General features: G+C 38.3%; 1 protein-coding gene across 32 annotated transcripts in view; it reads right to left on the bottom strand.

Moving 5' to 3' along the window:
• The window catches only part of C2CD5 (C2 calcium dependent domain containing 5), a 90,925-nt gene that overhangs the window by 42,998 nt on the left and 21,841 nt on the right, over positions 1-26,086 (bottom strand). For 9 of the 32 annotated variants that reach the window (XM_082238742.1, XM_082238714.1, XM_082238736.1 and 6 more), the window contains 6 exons: positions 25,220-25,371; positions 21,852-22,043; positions 18,887-18,972; positions 18,046-18,078; positions 13,491-13,599; positions 7,654-7,719 (listed from right to left, as the gene is read on the bottom strand). In XM_082238742.1, the coding sequence (XP_082094868.1) occupies positions 7,654-7,719; positions 13,491-13,599; positions 18,046-18,078; positions 18,887-18,972; positions 21,852-22,043; positions 25,220-25,371 (638 nt within the window). The remainder of the gene's footprint in view (positions 1-7,653; positions 7,720-13,490; positions 13,600-18,045; positions 18,079-18,886; positions 18,973-21,851; positions 22,044-25,219; positions 25,372-26,086) is intronic. The other 23 variants (XM_082238728.1, XM_082238731.1, XM_082238734.1 and 20 more) reach the window with 10 other exon arrangements.

Here is a 26,086-nt window from a genome sequence, read left to right as displayed (position 1 = left end):
GATGCCATCAGAGCATTTACACATTTACGTAAAGCTAAGGATTTACATAAACAATAGAGGAGTTGGGGGGGGAGCAGGATGGCATGGGTCCAGCACACTCCAGAAGGGTGCCGCCTGTTTGTTCCGGCTAAAGCAAAAGCTTAAAAAACTAAGGGTTTGCAAAGCAGATTCAGCAGACAGGAGCCAGAAACGGTGGGTATTTTGGCGCATGCTTGGATCAGGTGACAGTACAGACTGAAAACTATGGCAGCTCACTGAAATGGTTACAGAAAGTAATGGCCCTGGAGTCTAGGTGAAAGCAAAAGGCAAGCATACAGAGCACTCAATCACAAGCTTTTCTAGCAAAAAATCTATTCAAGTAAGTTTAGCAAGGATTCCCTAAAAACTTTTGAGCAGAAGATCTGTACAAAATTCTGCTGCATTTGAATCTTTCACCGGAATTACAAGAATCTTGCAGGGTTCAATCAATATTTTAGTTCCTACAAATAGATACGGTGTTGGAGGCTAATGATCAGTAGAGCAGTAATGGGACACTCCAGCTGAAAAATTGTTGCTTCTAACAAGTTAGCTGTAGTCAATATCAACTTCTGTTGGTGTACTCATGCATACACCAATGAGCCTTCTCCTGATATGATTTTAGAATTGCACATTGGCTCCATGCCCTTAAATTAGGTTCTGTCAGAAATAAGTCAAATATTTTACCAGGACTAATTAATATGCTTTAATTGCAGCCTGTATGATATGATTAAGACTATTGAAAGGGCAAATCCACCCGAGTACCCCAACTTGAAAATGTAAAGAGAGAAATATTGCATTAACACAAACCCCAAGTATTACTAAGGCAGTTGTACTCAAAATGCTTCCTTACTCCTGTTTCTTTATTTTCAGGAATCAACCCTGAAAAGCAAATAAGATCCTAGCCTATACTTAAAACTCAATGGATTTTTAAAAAAAATTCTGCTGGTGGCACTGACAGTTCTGAATGGAAGTTTCTATGAAAAAGGATAATCATCTCTTACAGTACCATCTGAGATTTAAGAGAGAGAGAGAGAGGAATCATATACAGTCAAAACACATTGGGTTCAATAGTAGGTGGGACTGCCTTTTTTCTCCCAGGCACCTGCCCCCCTTTCCATTTTTTATTTTTTATTTTGGGCAAGTGCATAAAGCTAAATGTACACAATTTAAACACATGTAAGTTGTTAGTTTCCTGTACTGCCTAGATAATCCAACATGCATTATCTTCCAGTTTGCATTTGAAAACACAGATTGTTTTGGGGTTATGGGTTTACATTTTTGTATACAGAAACCTACACTGGGACCTTCTGGTGAATAAAATTAATAATAATAATAATAATAATAATAATAATAATAATAATGCCACACCCATCTGACTGGGTTTCCCCAGCCACTCTGGGCGGCTTCCAACAGAATTAATGATAATAATTATAAAAAAGCAATAAAACATCAGACTTCCCTGAAGGATGGATAGATGGATAAGAACTCAGCATGCTATTCCAATACCTTTTACTCAAAGTATACCTATTAAAATTAATGGGTCTACCTTATTCATGTCCATTCATTTCAATGCGTCTATTCTATGTAAAACTTAGTTGAATAACACCCACAAAATGTAGTCGTAGTCGGGTACATCAATAATAATAATAGCACTAGAACTACATTTTATCATAGCTCGCTAAATAAGTCTTTATAGCAATTGCCTACTGTGTGTATGTGTGTAGCTTTTATAGCTTTGGAGGCTTCTACAAAAGATCCCCTATCGTGGTGAATTGCCTGGCCATGACAGGCATTTCCAGAACCGCAGCAGCACATCACACGCCCCAGTGATGTTCTGGTGTTCATTGCCTGTTCAGACCTCCTTAGAATCTATGTGAAATTAGGATATTTTACCTTAGTGTGCATCACTTGCCCCAGCACTTTCCATGCCTATTTCAAACCTAGTGGTAAGATTGGTGTCTTGAAGAATAGCAAAGTATCTAAGCTCTGGATCTCTAGGCAAACACTGCAAATGTCCAAAGCAGTATCTCACATGGATACACAGAAAATATCTCTGCTACGATCCTGTTACTAGAGAAAAGAGACTGCGATACAATTCAATTAACATGCATTATATTATCCCATTTGGCCATAAAGTTGAGTAGCTCCGATCCCAAGCTGGTTTAATCAATCACACTAAAACACAGAAACTATTTTGAGTCAACCTGTGGTCCATCATGCCTACATTAGAGCATCATACCTAGAACAGTCTGTAGTTCCCCCCATCCCCTCAATGTGCTGTTTCCTGTCCACACAGGGGTAGACAACCCTATATAATTAATGGCTCTGCTATTTATTCTTTGGTGGCCAGCAGGGCTGACTTTTCTTTAGAAGCTTCTAAGCGGTCAATGTGCCCAGTAAGTATATAGTGAAAAGCTCTCCTGGTCATTTTAACCTAGGGCTATTATACAACCCTTGCCAATGTTTCTCAAGCTTTGCTTGTTTCAAAATACTATTCTGCACAGAGCAAAGGGACCTACATAACGAAAAGGTGGCTGCTGACTGATTCTCATCAGTGGTACGTTCCAAGTTAAGAGATGAATGATAAGCCAGGTTAAGCAAGTGTTCAACTGGATGAGAATCAAGTATGAATTGCTCTATTATGAAGTTATTAATCCCACTAACAGTCAGGCAGCCTGCTAGCAGCACGTTCTTCAACATTATATCAGATATTACTGGCTTGCTACTACCAGTATTAGCTGGAATAAGCAAGCTACAGTAAGCAATCTTAAAACAATCTACTTCTTCTTGTGCCAACAATGCAGAGATTCACAGGGACATTTAGCATTGAAAAATGTTGCAGTTCAGCCATTATGGTCATAGAGACAGATCTACAATAAAGTATATATGAAGCTTCTGTAGGAGGCTGCTTCAAAAGTTTTCTTAAGGTTCTTATGCGTTAGAATAATTTTAGAGACTAACAGAACAATTACTCCCAAATTTAATTGCATAAAAGATAAAGTATGTGGGCCCTATATACTTGGTTTTTTTAAGGGTGAAAGATGTCTGCAATCTGAAGAGAAACTAAAGACTTCCATTTGTGCAACAGAAATTCCCTTGCTCTCAGAGGTTCCCTATCAGATCTGTTTTGGGGGAGGTGGGGGGATCACAGCGGGAGAGGAGAGCAAGGGAAAGTTCTGCTGCACAAGGGAAGTCTTTGCACTAACAGAACAAGTTTATTGGATGCAACTCAATGGTATTAAAATGAACCAACAAAAAGCTACTAAGATGTGTATATCCAGCACAATCAACCAGGAATCTTGAGACACCTTAAAAACAACACATTTATCATGGCATAAGTTTTTGTGGACTAGAAGCCAGCTCCTGTTGCACTTTTATGCCATAAAAGTTGCAGGTTTTTAAGATGCCACAAAATTTTGTTTTTCTGTGAAAGAGTAACACTATCATTCTGGAAGTCTAGCCATCACTATAAGTTATATTTTCTGTAAGAATATTTGGAAAATAGCCCATGAAATGTACAAGTTCATAGCAGTTTCAAATTACAGCTGAAACTGTAACATTCTCAAATCATATATCCTGCACAGAACTCTGGTGGCAACCCCAACTAGGCATAAGCCTTGGGGAAAGAGGGAATTACATTTTTAAAAAACACCTGTGAATGCTTTCTAGTCAGAAAAAAACTAGATAAAACCATCAGAAAACTCTTTTGAATGAGACAATATTAAGACAGTTAACAAGAAGGAGTCAGTTATTATTTACCTATTATTTTAAATGCACATGCTAAAACTGTATACCCACTTAGCTCAATGAACTCAGTGGTCCTTAGGGATGGTTTGATTGACAAAATGAAGTCATCCTGTTCACACATGGATTTACATGTTGGAACTTCTGCTCCCTCGCCTCTCCTCCTGCATGCACCCAAATCTGGTCCAGAGGGATGGAGGAACTGCTAGAACAGATTTGGGGGCTGCACAGAGGGAAAAGAGGGAGGGGAAGCTCCACTGCACCAACTAAAGTCCTTGCACAAACTGGACAACTGAGTAAATCTGTATAAGTTTGTGCTGTTATTTTATTTCTTGTTTAGACTCCCAAAAACCAAATTAAAGTTAAGTCATTGTTTTTATATTCTACATTTTGGGAACAAAAGGTCCAGAACCATTAATCTGCCAGAGTTGATTTGTGATTCACTCTCTCTCATATTGTCCTTCATGTATATTAATTAGCAGGAGGTCAGGAAATCAAAGGGGCCATGTAGACACACATTCACCTCCCCAAAGCTTGTTCCATACCTCCCTTTGACTAAAGTCCATCACATATTACAAAAGTTGCTCCATTTGATGGGACAGCCAGAGTTACAGCCAGGAAAGAGAAAATCAGCAACTAACATGTACCTGAGTGATAATACAACAGCTCTTCAGATCTGAGTGCTTTACCAACAACACCATAAACCTAGACTAGGCTGTATCATCTGTATTCAGGATCCTGAAAAGGAAATATATCCTCCAAGAAACAAGGCCAACTTTTTTAAAGGGAGTTTCCATCAAAAAATATTTTAATCAGATAAAATATTTTTTTAATCAGATGATATCATTCAACACTCAAAAATAGCCCCTCTGCTCTTACTCCCTCCCTTGCATTTTTTGATCCATTTCCAGAAAATAAAATTCTACATAGTACTTCCAGATTGAAGGGCTTCTTTCTGATATTCAGTGAAATCACTGTGAACTCACTGTATTAGATAAACCATAAACTTAATAGACACATATGCCACCATGAATCATGGGTAACCGCTTTAACTGCCAACATTAAGTGACCTCACAATTAAATTGAAGGTGATGATCTTGTGGCTACTGACAGATGCTTCGTGACAGCAACAAGGCTTAGGGCTCGCTGAACAACCCGCAACACTACATCCCAAATGAACATCAATTTCCAAGGGGAGAAGATTACTAACGAAAATGAGAGCTACAGTAACTTCATACAAGGAAAGTTAAATTGTAGTTGCATGATGCAAAGACCAAACAATTTTTAACTGCAGTGTATGCTTAACATTTAAAAGCTGGATATAAGGGGAATATAAGCTGGAGATAAAACTGTTCCTCAAAAGTTAACACAGCCATTGCAAAAAAATAAATAAAATGCAGAGACAGAAGAACAAGATAACATCACAGTGAAAAACTCTGTGGTGTCTAATAGATTGGAAAAAATTGTTCAAGGACCGTTAATGTTTACACCAAGTTATTTCTGTAATGCTGCCAAGGTCAATTAGACCTTGGGCTATCTACCATCTAAATTACACTTTTAAGCAAGCTTTCTAAGTTTGCTTTCAAAACTCAGCTACCCTACTCCAGTTCCAGACCAGTGGCCCCCTGTGGGGCTTCTTAAGAGATTAAAGCAGTTTACAGAGCTCATATAGGATAAATATTAAGAATAAACTAAAAACAATAAATTGGTTTCTTTTCAAATATCTTTTACTTGCTTATTCATTTAATCAAAACAGTAAGAAATATTAGAATTCTAGATTTATCAACTACTAAATCAGTATTATTCGGAGAGCCAACTGACATATCCTGAAAGTCTAGATAAACAAGAGAGAACAAGCCCTGATCAGGAAGCTCAGGACATCAGCCATGGCCAGATTAGAATTGTGCAATTGGCTCATACTACCAGGGGATCCAGACTCTGAGCTTTCATTTTTTTTAAAGTAAGTCTCTAACCTTCCTAGAATGTAAGAAAGCAAAATGTGTAGGCAACCTTCTAAGCGCTTTCTGTGAGATGAGCCAACATTATTGCTCTTGCTTTCAGTGAATTCAGCTAATGAGTGAAGGTGACCCTATGACTCATGCGTGCTTTTTTTTTGGACATCAGGATTTAGGAATCCCCAGAATCCTGAATAGTTGCTGCTTTTCTCTATTTAGTGCACATTTATTTCCTGTTTCTGTCTCATTTCTAATCCTTGAAATCTCTGTAGTTTTTCCTTTACTTTCTAGCAACCAGGACTCATATTTCCTATGATGGGTTCATCTGAGATCAGGCACTCATTAGAAGCTATTTTATGCAAACACTACACGATAAGTGTGGGTGGATGTTAAAGTACCCCCCTGCCCCTGCCGAATAGCAAATGCAAAGATGCTTAGGCATGTTGCTTGCTGTATAAGAGCTGAAATCCAGGCATTCATTAAAAATTCATTGTATGGTTAACTTATAGTGCAATAGTATAAATGCCTACCTAGAAGTAAGTCACTTTTGTGTTTAATGGGTTTACTCACAAGGTTAGTGGGCACAGGATGACATCTTTGGCTTTTTTTATAAGCAAGGATCAGAAGTGTTCAGAAGTTAAATATAGGCAGCCCACTAAGTGTAAAGTTATTTTATAAAACAGGAATGAAATCAAATAATTTTAACACAGTTATATTCCTATTAGTAAAACATAATAATTATATCATTTTAAATTTCATAGGTTCATTCACACTGTTACCATATTGGCAATATGGTATGGATTTGCTGATTCAATTTTGGTGTGTTTGTGTGTATTTTGAACCTTGTCACTGGAATATGGTTTTAATTACCCTTTTGTTCTCTCTGATACCAATAGGTTATTCAAACTTTTTATTCCTATATGCATCCATTCACACACTTACAAAATGGGAAGGGCTGCATATGTGTGCTTCCAAAATTACTGTATTATGGAACTAAAGTATTTGCAACAGTATTCTTCCCCATAAGACCTACCAACCTCAAACTCAGTTACATTATTCAGGTATAGACTAGTACACTAGAAGTATTTCTTCACCATTCAGACTTCTGAACATAGCATTTCCTAGGCCCTGAACTATCTGATCCCTCTCTTTTATTTCCATTATACATTTTCATAAAGTGTTTCTTTAAAAAATATATCTTATGGATTTTTAAGAAAGCATACAATTTCCAATGGATGCCCTTCTCCCCACCCATCCCTATAAGACAGAAAATCAAGAGAATATAACACCATGGTTATAGATGTGACTCTGGTGGCTGCCAGTCTCTAGGCTTACCAATGGAAAATGTTATGAAATGGTAATTTTTATAAAATGCTGTTACTTTGCAGCATGCAAGGGGCTTTCCATTATGTCAAAAGAATTTGGCTTGGTAATTTGGCAGTTGCTATATTTCCACTCTGTTCTTCAGCTTCCCAGCACTTTGGCTCCTGATATACATTTTGAAAAATCTCTCAAAATCCCCCAAACAGAAGCAAAAACTACCCACATACTCCCCAGTCCTCAAATGCCCATTGGGACAAAAAGATCCTAGGTTGCTTTTGAAAGGTTAACATTATCTCTCAGGGAAGGGCATTCTAACGGAGATGTCACAGAAGAGACCCTTCCACAAATGACAGAACATGGAGCATGACCTCATTAGATTTATCTGGGTGCAAAGGGTTGGCTGAGGGAGGCTCTCAAGGAACTAAATCAGATTTAATTTAATGGTAGGGTTTAACGTTCTGAAACTGAAAATTCTTTTGCAAATTTTCAAGATAAAAAATAATTAAAATTTGAAATATTAACTTGGTAACAAGCTACCGTTTTTCTAAACAGACTTCACTGAGCTGCCATAATTTCTGTCAGCGTATGTAGTACTGAATGACTAATAAAATACCTGAATTGAAACTATTCCAGTCTAGCAGTTTGTATGATCTTGTGTTACCCATAATTCCGACAAAGGCTGAGTTCAAAACAGCAAATTAGTAGATCAGTTTTAGCAGAATAGTGAAAGCAAGAAAGAAAAAAAACAGCACACCACCAACAAGAACACAACTGATTAATACCACTCCACAGGAACTGGAAAGACACAGACAGCAAAGTTAATAAGAGAGTGAAAATAGAAAAGGAAGGATGGAAGGATCATGCTGTATTATTCTAGCTATATTTATCAAGTAAAAAAAAGATTAACGCAATTACCAATACCATGCTTCAAAAGTCCTTTTCTATGTTTCCCTACTTATTCATCTGGCAGTTCATGTATTTCTCTCTTGAATTATCAGTTAATATTATTTGAGCAGAAATGATAGCATAACGTTTTAAAAGAAGACAGCAAATGGCAGGACAGTTGCAGAACTACTGTGTTGCTTCAGTTCTGTGAGAAACTATTTTTGAATAGCCAATATTAGCATTTTATCAGCACAAGCATCTCTCACCTGCCTCTAGATTTTCCTTTGCTTTCTTATGAAGCATTTTTCTTTTATTTTTTAAATGTTTTTTTTTTCTTAACAGGAAATTAGATTGGAAAATATTCCAATGAAATTGTCCTTTCTCTTTTCATGCTACACAGAGATTTTCTCAGGTTATGTAGGATTCATTAATCTATTGAGACATGAAAAGGGAAAAGTACTTAAATGGCTATATTTCAACTTTTGGTGGCTAATGTATAAAACATTTAAAATTTCACAGCAGAAAAAGCTTGGCTGGAACTAATTGCATGTTGGAAGCGATGGGGTCTCAACTGAATAAGAAGGCTCTCTCTACAAGTGCAACATTAGGCATTAATCATCTACTCTCCAAACAGGGCCAGACCAATGCACACAACCTGGGCCCACTGAAGTGCTAGAAACAGGGGAATGCCCCACAGACAGCTGTCCCTTTCGCATGCTGACTAGGTATTACCTCCACAGATACGCACAAGATATGTTGCTTGGACATGGGCGTATCTTTATTGGTTAGAGGCAAAACGGAGATTGTGTCTGATCTGACCACTATCCAATCTGGACAGGAACAGAGGAAAATTTTTGAAGTGGGAAGTCCTCTTCTTCCAAAAGTTAGACATAGAAAATGACCTTACCCAAAAGAAAAGGCTCCCAGTCCTCAGTCTACAACACCAAAACACAAGACTTCATCAAGGAGAAAAACAGAAACAAGAACCATCTATTTATACCTATGTCTATACCTAGTTGGAAATGGACTGGGTGATATGAACTTTATCAAAACGGAGACCTACCAAGTAAGAAAGAATCTCCTCTCTTTGGACATGGACAGAGGGCCCTTATCGTGACCAAGCCAAGCAACCATATTAGCCACTGTGGTTCACACAAAACAATCTGAAGGCATGCAGAATAGCATTTGATCCCAAGCTGATACCAAGAACAGCTTACCAAGACCATCAAAAAACAGGTTATCAGAAGTGATGCTGGCTGATTAGCCCACAGAAACAAACTGATTCCTGCAGTCAATGCCTTATGAGCAGCTGTCATGACATAAAGCTTCTTCTGGGGGTACATTTACCTTTCTGACATTTACCTTGCTAGGAAATCAATTACAAATCAATGCAAACTGTCATAGAAAACAAGTCAATGACAGAAGCATCCACTTTAGGGGCTATTAAAGGATTAGAGATGTCCTTAGGAAGGGGACACAATCAATATCTCAACTTGTTTCTAGGTTTTGCTGCTAATGGAGTCTTCCATTCAGACCAAAACCTGGGCAAGGAAGGGTGGAAATGAAACTTGAAAAAATGATTGCATAGAACCAGGAAATACTTTGGTTATTTCCAGAGGCTAGGAAGTAAAAGGAGCCTGTGAATCCACTACCTTAAGTGATAATTCTCTCAAAGTACTTCTAAGGGAAAGCAACTATCTTTTTTGCATTCAGTACTATTGAAACTGGAGAGGTTCCCCCTTTTAATAAGCTTAAATAGAGTCCCTGTTTTACAGGAGCTGTCCCACTACTAGAGTTCCCCCTTTATTGAGGATGAAGATTTTGGAGTTGAGTTGCCCTCATCATATGGACAGGATCTGTGGAACAGTTAATATTAGGAAAAGTTCCACACGAAGAATACTTAATTGGCTCTTTGCCTTTCCCATAACTATCCAGTCTTCTCCAGAACTCCTTAGAGCAGGAACAGTACAGAAGAATAAGAAGGAATTAGAAGAAAAGGGACTGATCTGAAGGGTGTTTCTGAGTGGGCACTAGGATACCACCAAGTGGGATTGTGGTCCTTCCATTGCTTGAGATGGGAAAATGTTATCACTCCAGAGAAAGCAATCTCTTATCCCTCCCTTGGAGTTTCCGTTAGAATGTCAGTTCACCTTCTGGCCAAGTGCAAAAACTGCTTAATACTAAGACCAACCATTCAACTAACAAACACCACAGCCAAAAATTAAGACAACTACATATAACATATAAAGACACAAGGTTACTATATGGACAGTCCACACCTAACACCAAATCTTAACTATAAGCTTGTCAGTCAGTCTAGGATGTATTGTGGATGTTCTAGTGGCCACTCAAAAACACCTTTCATATAGAACCAATAGTCCCTTTTCTAGTAGGCACTAGACACCATAAAGCGGGATGCTCTAAAGCTAACCCTGACATCTATGGGTAGGTGCTGGCTGCTTAATATGTAGGAAGATCCCACGGAAGTATTCACCTCCCAAATGCAGCCTCTGCAGAAATGTTTATCTTAATTCTTATAATTCCTAGTAATTGAGCTCGGACTAGCTCAAGTGGCTGCCCCACAAACCTCCTGAAGAGGTATGTCAGTGGAAAATGCCGCTGAAGTGGCAACAGCCCCTATGGAATGGGCCTCAAAGTCTGCAGTGACAGTTGACATGTTTGTCAGATAAAATGCAAGCTGAAACTCACCTAGGAAGGGTGGTGGTAGAATACTGTTTTGCTGTGACTAATTCTGCTGAAATCTCAGTCATTAGTGTATTAGTTTTAATGTGACAGGTGTTAGGAGAAAATAACAGCTTCCTGCTGTACAATACACTGAGCAGAGGGAGTAGTAGATCTTCTTGTTTATACAGACAAAGCAACTGAATTGCATTGAAGCACTCATAAACACTGGAGCTACAGGCAAGGGGAGGTTCTTCAAAATCCATAGCCATAAACCCTGAAGAGCTATCAGAATTCAACAAGACCTGTTGATCTGGGGCTGACCCAGATCCTCTATCATCTGCAGAACGTTTCTCATCTCTGTGATTCACTGGTGTTTGCTGACATTCACCATTGTATCTGGCTTGCCTGTACACAAGCTCTGAAGCTGATGGCCACCTCCTCTGCCCGCTGCTGGCCACTCAGGTTCTATACCATCTCCTTGCCCACTGCTGCCACTGCTACTGTGGGGTTGGTCATGGTGTGCTGCTTCACCTTCAAGTGGCAGACATCTATTTGCATGCCTTGTTGACTTGGTTCCAACACCTTGTTTCTTGATAGGAATTGGGCCATTGGTGCTACTATGCCCTCTATCAATATAGTCCCTGCACAAAGGCAGAGGAACCTTTCTTTAAAGCACAAGGTATTTAGCAGTCAGTAGAACTTCAGGGACACGGGTGGCGCTGTGGTCTAAACCACAGAGCCTAGGGCTTGCCGATCGGAAGGTCAGCGGTTTGAATCCCTGCAACTGGGTGAGCTCCCGTTTCTCGGTCCCTGCTCCTGCCAACCTAGCAGTTCAAAAGCACGTCAAAGTGCAAGTAGATAAAGAGGTACCGCTCCGGTGGGAAGGTAAACGGTGTTTCCGTGCGCTGCTCTGGTTCGCCAGAAGCAGCGTAGTCATGCAGGCCACATGACCTGGAAGCTGTACGCCTGCTCCCTCAGCCAATAAAGCGAGATGAGTGCAGCAATCCCAGAGTCGGTCATGACTGGACCTAATGGTCAGGGGTCCCCTTTACCTTTACCTAAAACTGTTCACAGCCTTTACCAAGCAGCAAGATAGGGGAGTCGAGAAGGATTATAAATGGGAGGTTGTGCTTTTTTAAGGGTTCAGTTAATTTCTTCAATCAAGCAAAATAATTATTCAAGTAAAATCAATTTTCACAATTAATGAATTGAGAGGAATAATGAATTAATAAATGAGAGGAATGAATTAAACGACTCAGTTAATTTGAATAAGCAGGATCTCAATTAAATAGGAAAGGTAACAGGGCAGTTAATAAGAGGCACACCACAATGAGGTAATTTAACTGACAACTAACTGAAAATAAAATTCCCAACACACTGAAACATTGAAACACAGTAACTAAGTGCAATCACTCCGAAGTCTCAGAAACAGTGAAAATGACAACTCAGTGAACTGAGAGCAAAGGCCAGAAGAGCAGTAAGTGAATATAGATCTGCTGCAACTGAGGTGGGAAAACAAACTGACATTCCCAAAGGGCTGAGATCTTCCTTTGGAGTTTTCCTGCCTCAAGCAACAGGAAGAATACAATCTCATCTGGTTGTGTCCTAGTGCCCACCAGATAACTCTAATTTTTTATGTTTACAATTAGATTTGTGGCATTAATGGCACTTGCTCCTTTTCCTTTAGGATCTTAAGCTTTAGTCCTTCCCTCCTTCCCGAGTCCACAGGGCTCCACAGCTTACTCTGATTAACAGGAGACTGAAGCAGGGTAGTAGTCTTTGCTGTGAGTCTAACGAAACTGATATGTGTGGCCTAACTGAGGCTACTGCTGAAGGCTCAAGCTTAAGTTCCTGATTGGGGAAAGGGCAACTAAGTTCCCAGTAAAACACTTTGAATCTATCCAAGGAAAAGCAGAGTGAAATGTTTCCTTAAGGGAGGAGTCTAGGGCAGGGGTTGTCAATCTGGTGCCTACCACCCACTAATGGGCATTTCAGGATTCTAGGTGGGCGGTAGGGGGTTCTACAGCACAAGCTGAATCCTCCTTCCATCGAGCACTGGTGGACGATAAGTAAATTTTACCATCAAGAAAGATGCATTAATGGGCGGTAGGTATAAAAAGGTTGACTACCCCTGGTCTAGGGAATTATTCCCTCTGGGATCTCCAACACTAACCTCTTTTGCTCCTCTTTCTCTGCTTGTCTAGAGTAAACGGGACACCACCAAACTCTAACTTACAGCCTTTCCTATCCTAACTAAAGCCCAGTGGAAAAAAAGATTAGACTGGGACTAGGGTAATGCTAAATGGAAAAACACTTGCTTTCTAGTTCTAAGAGGAACGGACCAGAGGCTGGGAGCTCATCATTTGAATAAGGCCATTTCTAAGCTCTTGCATCTAACTTGCTGAAAAATGGAATTCCTCACTTCCAAATCTTACTCTGTTCATGTTTAGAGAATATTCTAGGGAAATCTCAGGATAATTTATGCAATTTTCCTTGATTCATCACACAAAAAATTAGACATGTTGTTCCTAGGTTCTGGAAGAATCCTCAATAGCCAACTTTCAAACATTTAAAAAGAGCTGAAACAGAAAAACATCCAAGTTTGCACTTGAACACTTTCTCTTGAGAGTCCTAGTAAGATTTACAATTTGAGAATTCAGTTCTGTCATTGATTCTGATGTTATATATCACTGGCATTATAATTAAATAGCTCGATGACATTGAAAACATTTACAAGAAGGCTGTTGGGGAAAAGTCTTGCTAAAGCTTTGTTTATTTCACTTCAAAACATTTTGCAAGGTCTTACCTCCAATAAATATATATAAATATACAGAGTGTCAAGGTCACAACAAAATATCAAGATTTATTCCTGTAACATACCAGGATTGTGAATGCGATCCAGGAGCTTCACTGAGCGAGCACTGACAACACCGCCTACATGAAGAAGGAAGCCTGAAGGAAAGGCCGTCAAAGTAAAAAAAGGAAATTCCTGTTCCGATAAGAAGAAAAAAGGAAGAAATTATAGTTGATCTTAAGGGCTTGGCCTATTGTTCACCAATCAACATGCAAGTATCTCTTGAAACACAGGCAAAGCAGAACAGTTGGCAAAATGCTTTTTAAAGATTTACACTATGCATTAAACAAGCAAAATGTATGCCATCCACAGACCCAACACGCTGTGGGGTTAGCAGACATCTCAAAAGCAGTTAAGACACTACTTTCCCCCTCATAATGCTGCTCCTGGGCTGGGATGTTAACTATATAATGTGACACTAGAATCCTAAAGCCCAGAATGGGTACATCGTGCTGGACTCAATAAAATGTACTAGTGAGTACATTAAGAGGGATCAGGGAGTATTGTAGAGATATTATTAGGAGACTTAGAGCCTGATCCTAGTGGTGTTTACTTGTAAGTCCTGTTTAATTCTTACATTTAATTCTTACATTCTTACCCTTCCTTTCTTCCAGGGAGCTCAAGACATTAATTACTACTACTATAGCTGCTGTTGAAACCATACTGGGTTTAAATCACATGGAAACCAGTAATTTACTTCTAAGTAAATGCTCACTGAATTGTGCTGGGAATCCTATAGTCTATCTTTGTTCTGGCAGTTAAGTATCTTCTTTACTCTCCATATTTTTCCCTCATAAAAAACAAATACACTATGCAGGGACTTTACCATTATTTTGCAGAAACAGGACCTCAAAGAGTCATTATACTATGGCAATTAAAAGACAAATAAATGCTTTAATAGGTGCTAAACAGTCTTTTTACTCTGAGAGGAGAATGTATTGAAAAATACTGAATCTAGGACCTAATAAAGTCCTGGATTTTTCCTTAACTTCAATCAGGTCATATTACAGTGGCACCATGATCCCCCATGTTTGTCATGAAATTTCGATCTACAATGCATAGTGTAATGATGTACCTTGTGCTATTATGATAATGACTGTTGTCACTGTTTCTGCAGCTCCTGAGATTCAGCTGCTAGAGTGTTTTATTTCATTAAGCACATCCAGAAACACAGTAAATTATTTTGGGCCCATCATTTCAGAAAATATTCTTATTATGCCTTATTATTATTTATTCCAGGAGCCCAGGGCAACAGGATGTTTGAGAAGAAGCCTTAGGAAAATATTATTTGATTAGTCTCCCATGACCAAGAGGCAAATATACCCACAATACTTGGAATGGTGGTCAAGTTAAAATTATTTTACAGGCATTATTGATCCCTAACACAGCATGAAACACCCATGCATTGGCATAAATTAGGTTTAGGCTACACTAGGTGATTGCAGGCTGCAGTTCCCCTTCCCATTGCAACCTTAAGTTCAAATCATGTACTTCTGCTTTCCAGACACAAGAGGGCAGGAGGAGAAGGGCTACAAGTAGGAAAGGAATGGATAGGAAAGAGGAAAGGGATGGCAGGAATGGGTCTGAACATGAAGCACAAGTAGAGGAGTAGCACCACTCTTTCCAAAACCACAAGGCTAATGTTCAGAGAGATGCAAAGGGGGTGGGGGAGGAGTCTTGACTCCAGCAAGCAAAAATTTCTGGGCCCATAATCAAATGGAATTTACAAACAAAAACCCATAAAGAATAATAAAGAGAAATGCAACTTTAAAATGTTTCACGAAGTTTTTTCTTGAACATGGCTACTCTACTTAAGGGATAAAACTGAATCTAAAGAATAAGATTCAGATAACAAGAGTTCTACTGTATCTTTTATGCAAGTTTATCTTTTTGTCTCTAAACAGGGATGGCCCCAAATGGGTTCATCTAATGCAGATCTGCACACAATAATATATAGCATGTTTATGGGGGGAAAGAAGATGGGTTTCCATTTGCCAGTTCTACAGCATCAATGCAAAAAATAAATGGAAGTTCATGCAACAATGGTTTATTTCATAATGTTCCTATGATTGGTAAGTGCAAAGGAAAGGAGAAAATAATCATTATCACATCTTACACTATGGCATGAAAAATGACAGATGCCTCTACTTTCATACTATAAAGCTCACAATCTGGATAATCTACTGATTCAGTTACATAGCATTAACATTCTTCCTTAGATTATAAAAAGCAGTACAAAGAGGGGGAGCATGGAAGAAGCCAAGAAGCCATTAACAAGCCAAGCACAAACTTTGAAAAACCTTCTAAAAGTCTGAAAAGAAAATATGCAATTCTTAGCATTTCAGAATATTTGTTTTTGCTGAGAGGTATGGTGTTTTTAAAGAGCTAGATATCTAACCCACAAGATTTCATAGGCAGTTCTAAAATGAGATGGGAAATAAAAATAAGAGATAAGAACAAGGAAAATAAAAAAGATATTCAACTCTTGCAACTTCTAAGCCTGCATTACCATGATTATTTCAAGCCATCTCATTTTTTTCCAGTTCAAACACACAATGAATTATTTGCTTGTAATGCTAAACCATGAGGATGATCTGCAGCAAGCCTTTGGCGTGTGTGTCCCCCCCCCCAACCATCATCTTCCTCCAGGGTGGCAGTGAAGAGGCATTCATAAGTTTTTCTTCTGTTTTACATTAACCACATTTTGTTGTGTTGCCCAAACCTTGACAAACTGTGATCAGTCTTAACTATGGTGATTGGAAACAAGACAATTTCAAAGCATAGTTTATGAAACTGACTTGTTTTCACTAAGCACAGTTAAGATTATCCACTGTTTAGGCTTTGGATATAATGCTAAACTGTGGATAATCTAAAACAGAAGTTTCTGATCTCCATGCCTGAAACAAGATGGGAGAGGGCATGAGCCCAAGACTCACTACAGCTCTTCCTTGCAACACAAACCATGGTTTAGTGTAATTTGCAAACAAGATCAATATATAAACCAACCGTAATTTGGGCATCTGCCATATTCTAGCTCATGATACATAGGCCTGCCCCATGCCATCTGCATTTTAATCTCATGACTTCTAATTATATTTAGTCCTGATATTCAGAGATATATAGTCTCCAAATGTAGAGGTTTCATGACCAATAGCCAACAAGAGCCCTACGTCCCGTGTATTCCAATTAAAAAGGCATAATAAAAAGACTGCAAAATGCATTTGCACAGGAGACATCAACAATAAATAATCTCACAAGAGCTCTCAACCCATTTCCACTCCAGTTCCTTGTACTATAAGTCAATGGGTTTTTTAAAAATAAATAAATAGAAAGCCAGCTGTGCAATCGCACAACACAGCATACCAGTATATATGAGCAATCTAAGACTTTGCTTATACTATTTCCCATTTGAGAGACACCTGGGGACATCTAGGGGGCTGCTTTAGGAGAGACGAGTTTTGAACTAGATGTCCCTTTAATCCAACTCATCTGTTCACCTAGGCCTACTCTGAGAGGTAATCCTACTATGTTGATGTATTAAAATGATTGCTGATTTGTAGAGTTTTTTGTACAGTACTTGTTTTATGAATGTAATTTTATTGTTGATTTTAAGCTGTTCACTGCCATGGTATTATTCTCTTAGTATTGGGAGTATATTTTTGCACATATAATAATTCAGAACAAACATTAATACATCTTCAGCCATTTTCTTACATTCCTTAAGTAGCGAATGTAACATCAGAACCAGCCCCTGGAAATTATTTCCTAGCCACATTACTGGCTTATAATCTAACCCCTAAAACTGGTACAGGCTACAGGGACAAACACTTCTGCGTAATCCACACAAAAATCAATAGAAGAAACATAGCTGTAACACTTGGTTTGTTGCACTACAGATGACTAACAAATGGTTTGATTGGAGAGGGGAAAACAGAAGCAGATGTAAAATTAAAGCATATTTCAACTATGCCAGTTAGACCCACAATGTACCGTCACACAGAGTTTATATGAATACTCTTTGGTGTGAAGGTGTAGGGCATTTTTAAAGATACATTTTAAGCCTTGCCTTTTTCAAAGTTGTATCTCATTTATAATGATTGTTCATGACTTATAAACATATTAATAAAGAATTCATCAAAGTATTAAAAGCTTGCACAGGGAGTTTAAAATAAAAATAAAGTTTGTCAACCCGAACAACATATAAAAACCCACAAAACATTTAAATTACTAAGACAGGGGCACAGGGTAAAAACTTCCTTTTTGCGTTAGTTTATTTTCAAATTAAACATTACAAAATAAACAATATGAATTGCTATTTAAATGAAATGAAAAGTTAAATGAAATGTACAGTCATGCGGACTATTGGTTAAGCAGGAGGATTTGGATTTGTTAAATGATCTGAGGAGAAATCTTTATAAATTTGCATCCGAAGGATTCTAAAGGGAATCTGGAAATCATACTATTAACAAATAATCCCAAATTCCTAAAATGTAACTCCAAACTCGAAAGGGGTTTTCAAAATAAAATTAACACAAAAAGAGAGGGCTTAAAAGAAATGTCACACAATGATTTGGAACATACCCGCCTTCTACAGAACCTATGAGGCGATCCTCCCTTAGCAATGGGTAACACAAGAAATGAAAAGAGAATCATCCAACTTATACAAACTTAATGTTGCTATTCATTTTAGAATTAATCCACATTTTAATGGTGTGTGCATATACAGTGTTAAGTATATAACATTTGGTACAGTCCTCTAAACCCAAGTAAAAGTTTGTCTTTAGTGAAGAAATCAGAAATTCACAAAGAATTTAGGTGCAGGTATCCAGTTGAGTTTAGATCCATTAGGCCAGCGGTTCTCAACCTGTGGGTCCCCAGATGTTGTTGGACTACAACTCCCATCATCCCTGAGCTCTGACCTTGCTAGCTAGGGATGATGGGAGTTGTAGTTCAACAACATCTGGAGACCTACAGGTTCAGAAAGGCTGCATTAGGCAGAATGTGCTTATAGTTCTAGTTCATAGCCACTTAAAAATACAAGCATAGGGAGCAGGTGAGGAGGTTATAGCTGCTTTGACATGGCACACAAATTCATTTACATGAAGATTTAGCTTTTTAAATTCTGTTTTAGAGCTTTCTAGAGTCTGAGTATGGATATCCAAAAGTGTTTATCAAATTGTGAGAAAGGACAGAAACACATAATACTGTACATACTTATGGTGGAATATTCCATGGCATGTCCTTGTTTTGGATATCTAATTCTCGCATCTGAACAAGGATTAAATCCCATACAGTTCAGGATCAGCACAAGGAGATAACAGTTGTTTAATGAACAAGGAAATTAGCAGTTGATAAAGAGACATTTCCACAGTGACGGGTTCAGACATGCAAGTTAAAAATAGGATTATCATGCTTTTCTTACCCTTTGCTCCAAAGCCGTCTGAGTTTGCTGTCTTAACAGAGCTTTTAATGGCCCCCCTTCTTTTCCAGCACTCCCACTGCCCATTCCTAAAGGATATCAGCATGTAAGTAAGCAGTCATATCAAACAGCTAAATAATATATTATACTGAATTTTTATTTAAAAAACATGGCATATACATGCAAATGTAAGAATTATGAAAGGTCAAACTTGCAAGATTCAGAAAGCCAAAATCATTTACCATGTACCTTTGCACACAAAAAAACATATTTTGATAAATACAATGTGTCAGTCTTTTTATTTCTAATTGTAGAGAAGACCTACAAATTTTATTTTTATTTATCCAGTGCAGCAAAAAGATGGCAAAATTTTCCATCAACACGTAAGGAAAAATTAAAAGGGGTTTAGTGTAGATAGAAATAAAATTGTAGAAGGTCAAAAGATTTAAACATAGTTTGTTCTTTCTTTCACTGATAATACTGGGAACTTCAGGCTTCAAGCTCTAACTTTTACAAGCAGGTCATCAATTAGAATGAAAAAATCTGTCATCATGCTCATAAATTGTGGTTAAGTAAAACCTATCATTTTAGAGGTTTCAGTGTACTGTTGGCAAAAGATTGTGACTCTCTTCTCCTGACATTAATTGGATTATTTATGTACTTCTCTTTTCAAAAGTTTCAGAGTAATAGAACATTTTTGCACCACAACAGTGGTCTAAACCTTAGAGTTTATGTGGGTTCCTATAAATTTGCACTATATGATATTCACATGAGCCCAGGGCATTTAGAAAGGCAAACGTGCAACTGTGAACATTACACCTCAGTGTTCACACAGCAGCAGCATCTAAAATAATAAGGAAGACCGCAGCTCAGGGGTAGAAAACATGCAAAGGTTTAATCCCTGACATCGGTAGGTGGGGAAAGGAAAGTATTTCTGCTTGAATCTCTGGAGAGAAGCTGCCTGTGTAGGCAGGTGGACCAAAGGTCTAACTTTGCAAAAGTCAGCTTCCTGTGTTTCTAATGCAATTTCTACTATCAGTGTTCTTTTTTACAATATACTTGCTAAGGGCTTGTTTCAATGCTGCCTAGTTTCCTTACACTAAAAATCATAACAATTCCAGTGATGAAATGCTTATTCTCTCTCGTAAGATATAATCCACCAGAAACTGCTTCTGGGCAAGCCTCACTGAAATAAAGGGGTCTTACCCATTAGCACGTAGTACTTACAAAACAGAACATCACTGGCACTCTAAGTATCTCAAATCAGGCACACCGGCTTGCCCCTGCAATTGAGGGGGCAGGTACCACACAACGTGCACACACTGTGCTTGCACACCATACAACACACTGACGTCACTCGTGCGCGCAGTGCGACATGCTGACGTGTCACACACACACCGTGCAGCTTTAGCGTGATGTGCGCACGCCACGTGGCATGCACACACAGTGTGCGAACATTACTGCAGAATACAGTGGTGCCTCGCAAGACGAAAAGAATCCGTTCTGTGATTCTCTTCGTCTAGCGGTTTTTTCGTCTTGCGAAGCAAGCCCATTGACGGATTAGCGGATTAGGGCTTTTAGCGGTTTTTAGCCGCTTATCTGCTGATCGGATCAGCTGATAAGCGGCTTAGAAAAGGGGGGGAAGGGGGGAAAAACCAGCAGGAACTCGCAAGACATTGTCGTCTTGCGAAGCAAGCCCATAGGAAATTCGTTTTGCGAAGCACCTCCAAAACGGAAAACTCTTTCGTCTAGCGAGTTTTCCGTCTTGCGAGGCATTCATCTTGTGGGGCACCACTGTATTGAGGGGGCCTGTCCACTTCCTTGAAAATTGGGGGGGGGCTCTCAGCCCCTTGTCCCCCTTAAAGGCATGCCTATCTCAAATAAATATGGACAGCCATACCATTGACAATTCAGATACTGATGCATACACTAAATACCATCCTATACTAGACTAAAAACTAATCTGTTTAAAATAAGGCAAGTAAAAAGAAACCCACAATTCAAACAGATTAGCTCATTGTAAGGTGTAAGATTTCCCACCCATTCACACATTAATTTTGTACAAAGTATCTGAAATGGTTGGAATTTTTTAACCACTTGCAAATTCACAAATCCAAATAATGCAAGCAGAAAGTGGTTGTAAGTGTTTGAACTTATATTGGTAATCTACATGTTGCTGGTCGCCCCCACTTTTATTAAATTCTTGATTCTAGAGTAAGAACAAAACAAAAAAATCAAAGGAAATATTTTTAGCTGCTTTTGGATAAGGAAACTAACATTAGCATCTGTATAGTCCCATTCTGTATTGTCAGTCTAATTTAATATCTTACAAGGGACTATACAATACTAAGAACGAAGACAGAATGAAATGAAGACTATTTGTGGAAATGAAACATATTTTTGCAGAAGAAAGGACAACTAAAACACTACCTGTAGACAAACACTAACCAAGTATGTATTCAGCAAAGCAATCTAGAGAAATAACAGGCAAAACAGAGGTGCATATTGGGAATGGTATTCAAAACAGGACAGAAACCAAATATGGCTGATGGCCACATGATGGTCAACAGAGTAATAGAAATGGCCTGAAGAGGAAAAATGAATGCTTGTTCCAGGTAAAACAGAGGAACATTTTAAAATGACTGGAAATGAATTATTACATCACCATCTAATGATGAAAAACAAGCCAATTACCAATGCTTGGTAAAGTTTTTGGAGAAAAAAAGAGAAAAGTCTGTAGTATAAAAAGGATGAGGTTTCTTTAAATGGTGACCAAACTTTAAAGGGGGAAAAGCTGATTAAGTTGAAAACCCCATTTAGTGAGTAGACTTTTGTTATCGTCATGCAGCCAGCAGTTTTCAGAGTTTTAAAAGGGTGTGCAGCGAAAACAAGAGAAGCTTTAAAACTACCCTCAGTGCCAATAGTGGGACTAAAAAATAACAGCAAGGCGATTTAAGATTGATCCTACCAGAAGCAGCCAGAAGCAGCTCTTCAGTGAAAGAAACACTTTTCCTCAGAATTGGGTTGGCATGGCTAGAGTGAAGAGGGTTAGAGATAGACCCAGAGAGAAGGAGACAGGGCTGTTTAAGCTGTGGGGAATCACAAGATAGTGTAGGGGAGCTGGGATACAGGAAAATCCTAGGTCCCTGGGGGGAAAGTGCTGTGGAGGGAAGCAGTAGAGATGATAGATTTCAGAAGATGACTAAAAAGAAATCAAAAAGAAAAAAAGCAAAATGAAAAAAAGCAAAATGAATCAAGCAAAACCAAATTTTGTAAAAACGAACAGACAACCTAACAAAATATGAATGAGCTATTACTGACATACAATAAATGAAATGACAAATACAGCACTACAATGTGAATGAAGAGCACATTCAAATGATACTTTAAAAAACTGTTCTTCCTTAATAACAGGAATGGTTTCAATGTGCTTTTACTTTTATTTCAAACTCTGATATTCAAAATAAATTTGCTTGCAGATGATGAACAGCTACTTTCCATGAGCCTAAAAAAGTACATTTTCTTTTTCAGAAGAATTTTGGAATTTCTTAGCCTGAACCACACAGCCTTTAATTTTTATTTCATGTTTGATCTACTCTAAGTTTTTATTTTTACTTCCTATCTTCTCAGTTTCCTCCACATATATGTTAGGGTAATGACCAGTGTTAGAAAAACAGCTAGCAACATTTTATTAGGAAGATTACTCTGCTGGTTTGCAAAAAACAAAAAACAGCACAAGTCATAAATCAAGACTAAGCTGCATCAAACTAGCATTCTGAAGATGCTAATCACTAACACTTAACCTACACTGACAGCAAAACTTGACCCTTTTTTAGCAATATACATTTGTAATATATTTAGAAAGAATATACACCATCATTTCTATTAGTATACTTTATCTGGTTAGACGTGATTATAGCCTATGGTGCCACTTAGCGAATGGGAAGTGTTCCATCAGTGGAATGAGGAAGTAACTTTCAGTATGAAATCTGTTTTTGAAAACTCTTCTTGATTTGTCATGCATTACAGAGGTTTGCTTTTCAAGCAGAATGTGTCTAAACCTCTCTTGAGATCATGGAGTTTGACATCCAACAAACTCCAAGTGGAATTCTGCTAATGGAATGAAACTTTCCAGACACTGTGTCTGGCTTCAGCCAATGAAAAGGACTGGGGTCATTAGGAATAGCGTGGAATATGAAACAGGGTAGATGCAGATGGAGGAAGGAATCAGAAGAAAATGTAGAATTCACACACACACACACACACACACACACACACACAAACACACTTGGTATTAGCAGAAATGTATTCCATTTGCATGAGAGCCCCTTCGGATTCCATCCATGGTCTAGCCAATTAGCCTATTTAAATTTCACCAAAGTCAAAGGAATGTAAGTGAGTGCAAGATTTTGGCCAAGTTGTTCAGATCCTTGCTCCTTCCATTAGTTATATTAGATCTAGTTCAGTAAATGTTGTCTCTCTCTCTCTCTCTTTGTGTGTGTGTGTGTCCGCGCGCGCATGCCTGTCTCTCTCTCCCTCACACACATGCACAAATATTAGCCTACTTTCTAAGAATGGTTAATGCCATGTCGACTATTTCTTTCCATTTCTTTAAATTCAACAGCATAGAAAAATAATTTATTTCTGTAAAGACAATGGGTTGGATCCATACTTAAAATAGACCCAGCGAAGCCAACTTGTTATTTTAAGTCCCATGGATACCATGGGCCTACTCAAAGTATGATCAAGTTTAGATCCACACCACATGTTAAAATAGCCTCTTAAATCAACATAAACAGGAATGTACAGTAGGTATCCTTTTATCTAGCAAAGGAAGTACAAAATAAAGATGTACTCTTTTAAGAGGAAACAGATGAAAAACATACTCCCTAACATTACTAAATTCACCTACAACAACAACAATAATTTATTATTTATATCCAGCTGGGTTTCCCCAGCCTACAATATTTCAAGTGCAACAACAACAAAATGGGGCAGGGGGAAACCAGATTTAAAATACAGCTGTTCAAAGCTGAGATTCTGTAGCATTTTCTAAAATTATTATTTAAAAAAACCCAAAAAGACAACCAAAGCAATTGCATTATCTTCTAGCAGAGTTTGTTCTTAAAGATAAAAAGAACAAAAGTAGATTGCATGAAAATTAATGCACATAGCCAAATAGTTAGAGCAGTGTTTTTCAAACTTTCTGAACTCAGGCTCCTTTTCAAACATTCACTACATTCTGCACATAATATCAATTATTTTCCACAGATGAACCTGTAGAGATCCTTGCACCTAAATTAGGTGCAAGTGACTTGCTGTTATGCATAAGGATCTGGATAATACCCCCCCACACACACACACACATAAACTGGAGCTTTGCATAGTGATTCATCAAAGATCAAAGCAGTAGCAGTTTCTAGGTTTCTGGTCTGTCAAATCACCCTGAGAAGATGCAATTTGCCTCAAGTCCCACATTGATCAGAGAGGTTGTCTGTCAGAGGTACTCCACTGAGGTCTCGGTTGGAGCCCAAGGACGGCACTACAATTTTCGAGATCCTATCCCTGACTGGAACTTCACAACCTTTCTCCTGGTGCCTCATGCCTCCTAAGGGAAGCCTGTCCCACGGTTTGAGAACCACTGAATTAGCAGGCAGAGTAAAGCAGCAACATTAAGGGATGGTGACATTTGTTCAGTGTTTGTAAGATGGCATGCATCATACATTAAATGAAATAATAAAACTTAAAATGTTTTCTACATAAGAAACATAAGTTGCTAACAGGAATTTACTACTATCTTAAAGTAGGTGGTGTCTATGCCAATTGTACATAGCTTGGAAGCAGCTCAGCAGGCAGCCCATCGGCCAAATTTCTAGAAAGCTCAAGTGATTAATTGCCAAGTAGTGCACGCATACAGAAACATATTTGGATTAGAAGGTAGTTAGTCTTATGAGTATGACACTGTTAAAAAGGACATGCGAAACTACTTCCCCAACATATTATGGTGACTATTTATCTCCATAATTTGCAATATGATGTGGAGGAAATTAAAAGACAACTCCTTGTGACCTTTCTGTTATATTCTGATGTACTATATGTCAGCTTGCAAAAGCTGTCCATAAACTAAATAATGCAAAAAGCAATTCATAAGAGTTAGACATATAGACAGTTTTCAAACTTTATTGGAGTAGGAGAGATCTCCTATTTTAGGGTTGTTGTGCTAACTTACATGCCAAAAAACAGAGAAAAGGAAGTGAGTAAAAAAGCTAATAGAAACAACACAAATTAAACAAAACAAATAAACAAATCAAAATAACGTGGGTGGCAGCACCTTACCAGTTTTGGGTGTCAAACTCAAATCTGTGTCAGAAGAAGAGGACTGTCGACTGTAGGACTTGGAAGGTGAAAAGGAATAGATTTGGTTTTTCAGAGGGGTGGAGGGTCCTGATGAATGAGGATTGGGATTGGGATCTTCATTGAAAGGAATCCTGCCAGAAGAAGGTGGAAACATATTCAGTGATCCTATGCCAAAGGACCGGGCTGATAGAAGCATGATCCCAACAACAGGGTGTGGGAAGGGATGGGAAGGGCCACTAGTTGTCCTGAAGTGCAAAGCTGGATTATGAGGCCAAAGGCAACGGCAAAAAACCAAAAAACAAAAAGTTTGTTTACCAACTCAGCATTTATTGCAGGGAGATGGCAAATATTTGATAGCAAAACAAAAACAAGAAGAAAATACACAGCTGAGGAATGAAGCATCAAAAACCAAGAAAAACAGGCAAAGAAAGTAAAACCCATCAAAACCATCACTTGGGGCAGCAGTGCAAAATGCTTTTTTGAACCAGATTATCAAAAAGGAAAACAAAGACAATTGCAGACCATATATCTGTGTGTTTATATACACACAGAAACAGACACTTATATATACACACACACATATATATATTTCCCAGAAAGTTTCCTTATCCTTTAGCATCTGCAGTGTGCCACAGCTAAAAACAAAGAAGGAAACCAGACTGATACCATTGTATTGACAACTTTGGTTACATTTCATAGTACCTTACCTTACCTGTTTGTCCAAATTAAGACTTCAGTCACAGAAACATCTTTGAGGACATCATGATTAAGCCTGAAGCCCAATCAAGATGTATATTTCCCCCCCATGACAAGGGATATTTTCACACCTTAGGTTTTTCAGTTTAT

Source organism: Podarcis vaucheri (genome assembly GCF_965113315.1).
Source record: "Podarcis vaucheri genome assembly, chromosome: 10".
Classification (NCBI taxonomy): domain Eukaryota; kingdom Metazoa; phylum Chordata; class Lepidosauria; order Squamata; family Lacertidae; genus Podarcis; species Podarcis vaucheri.
Note: the sequence above shows the minus strand (reverse complement) of the source record. Positions and strands in the feature narration are given on the sequence as shown.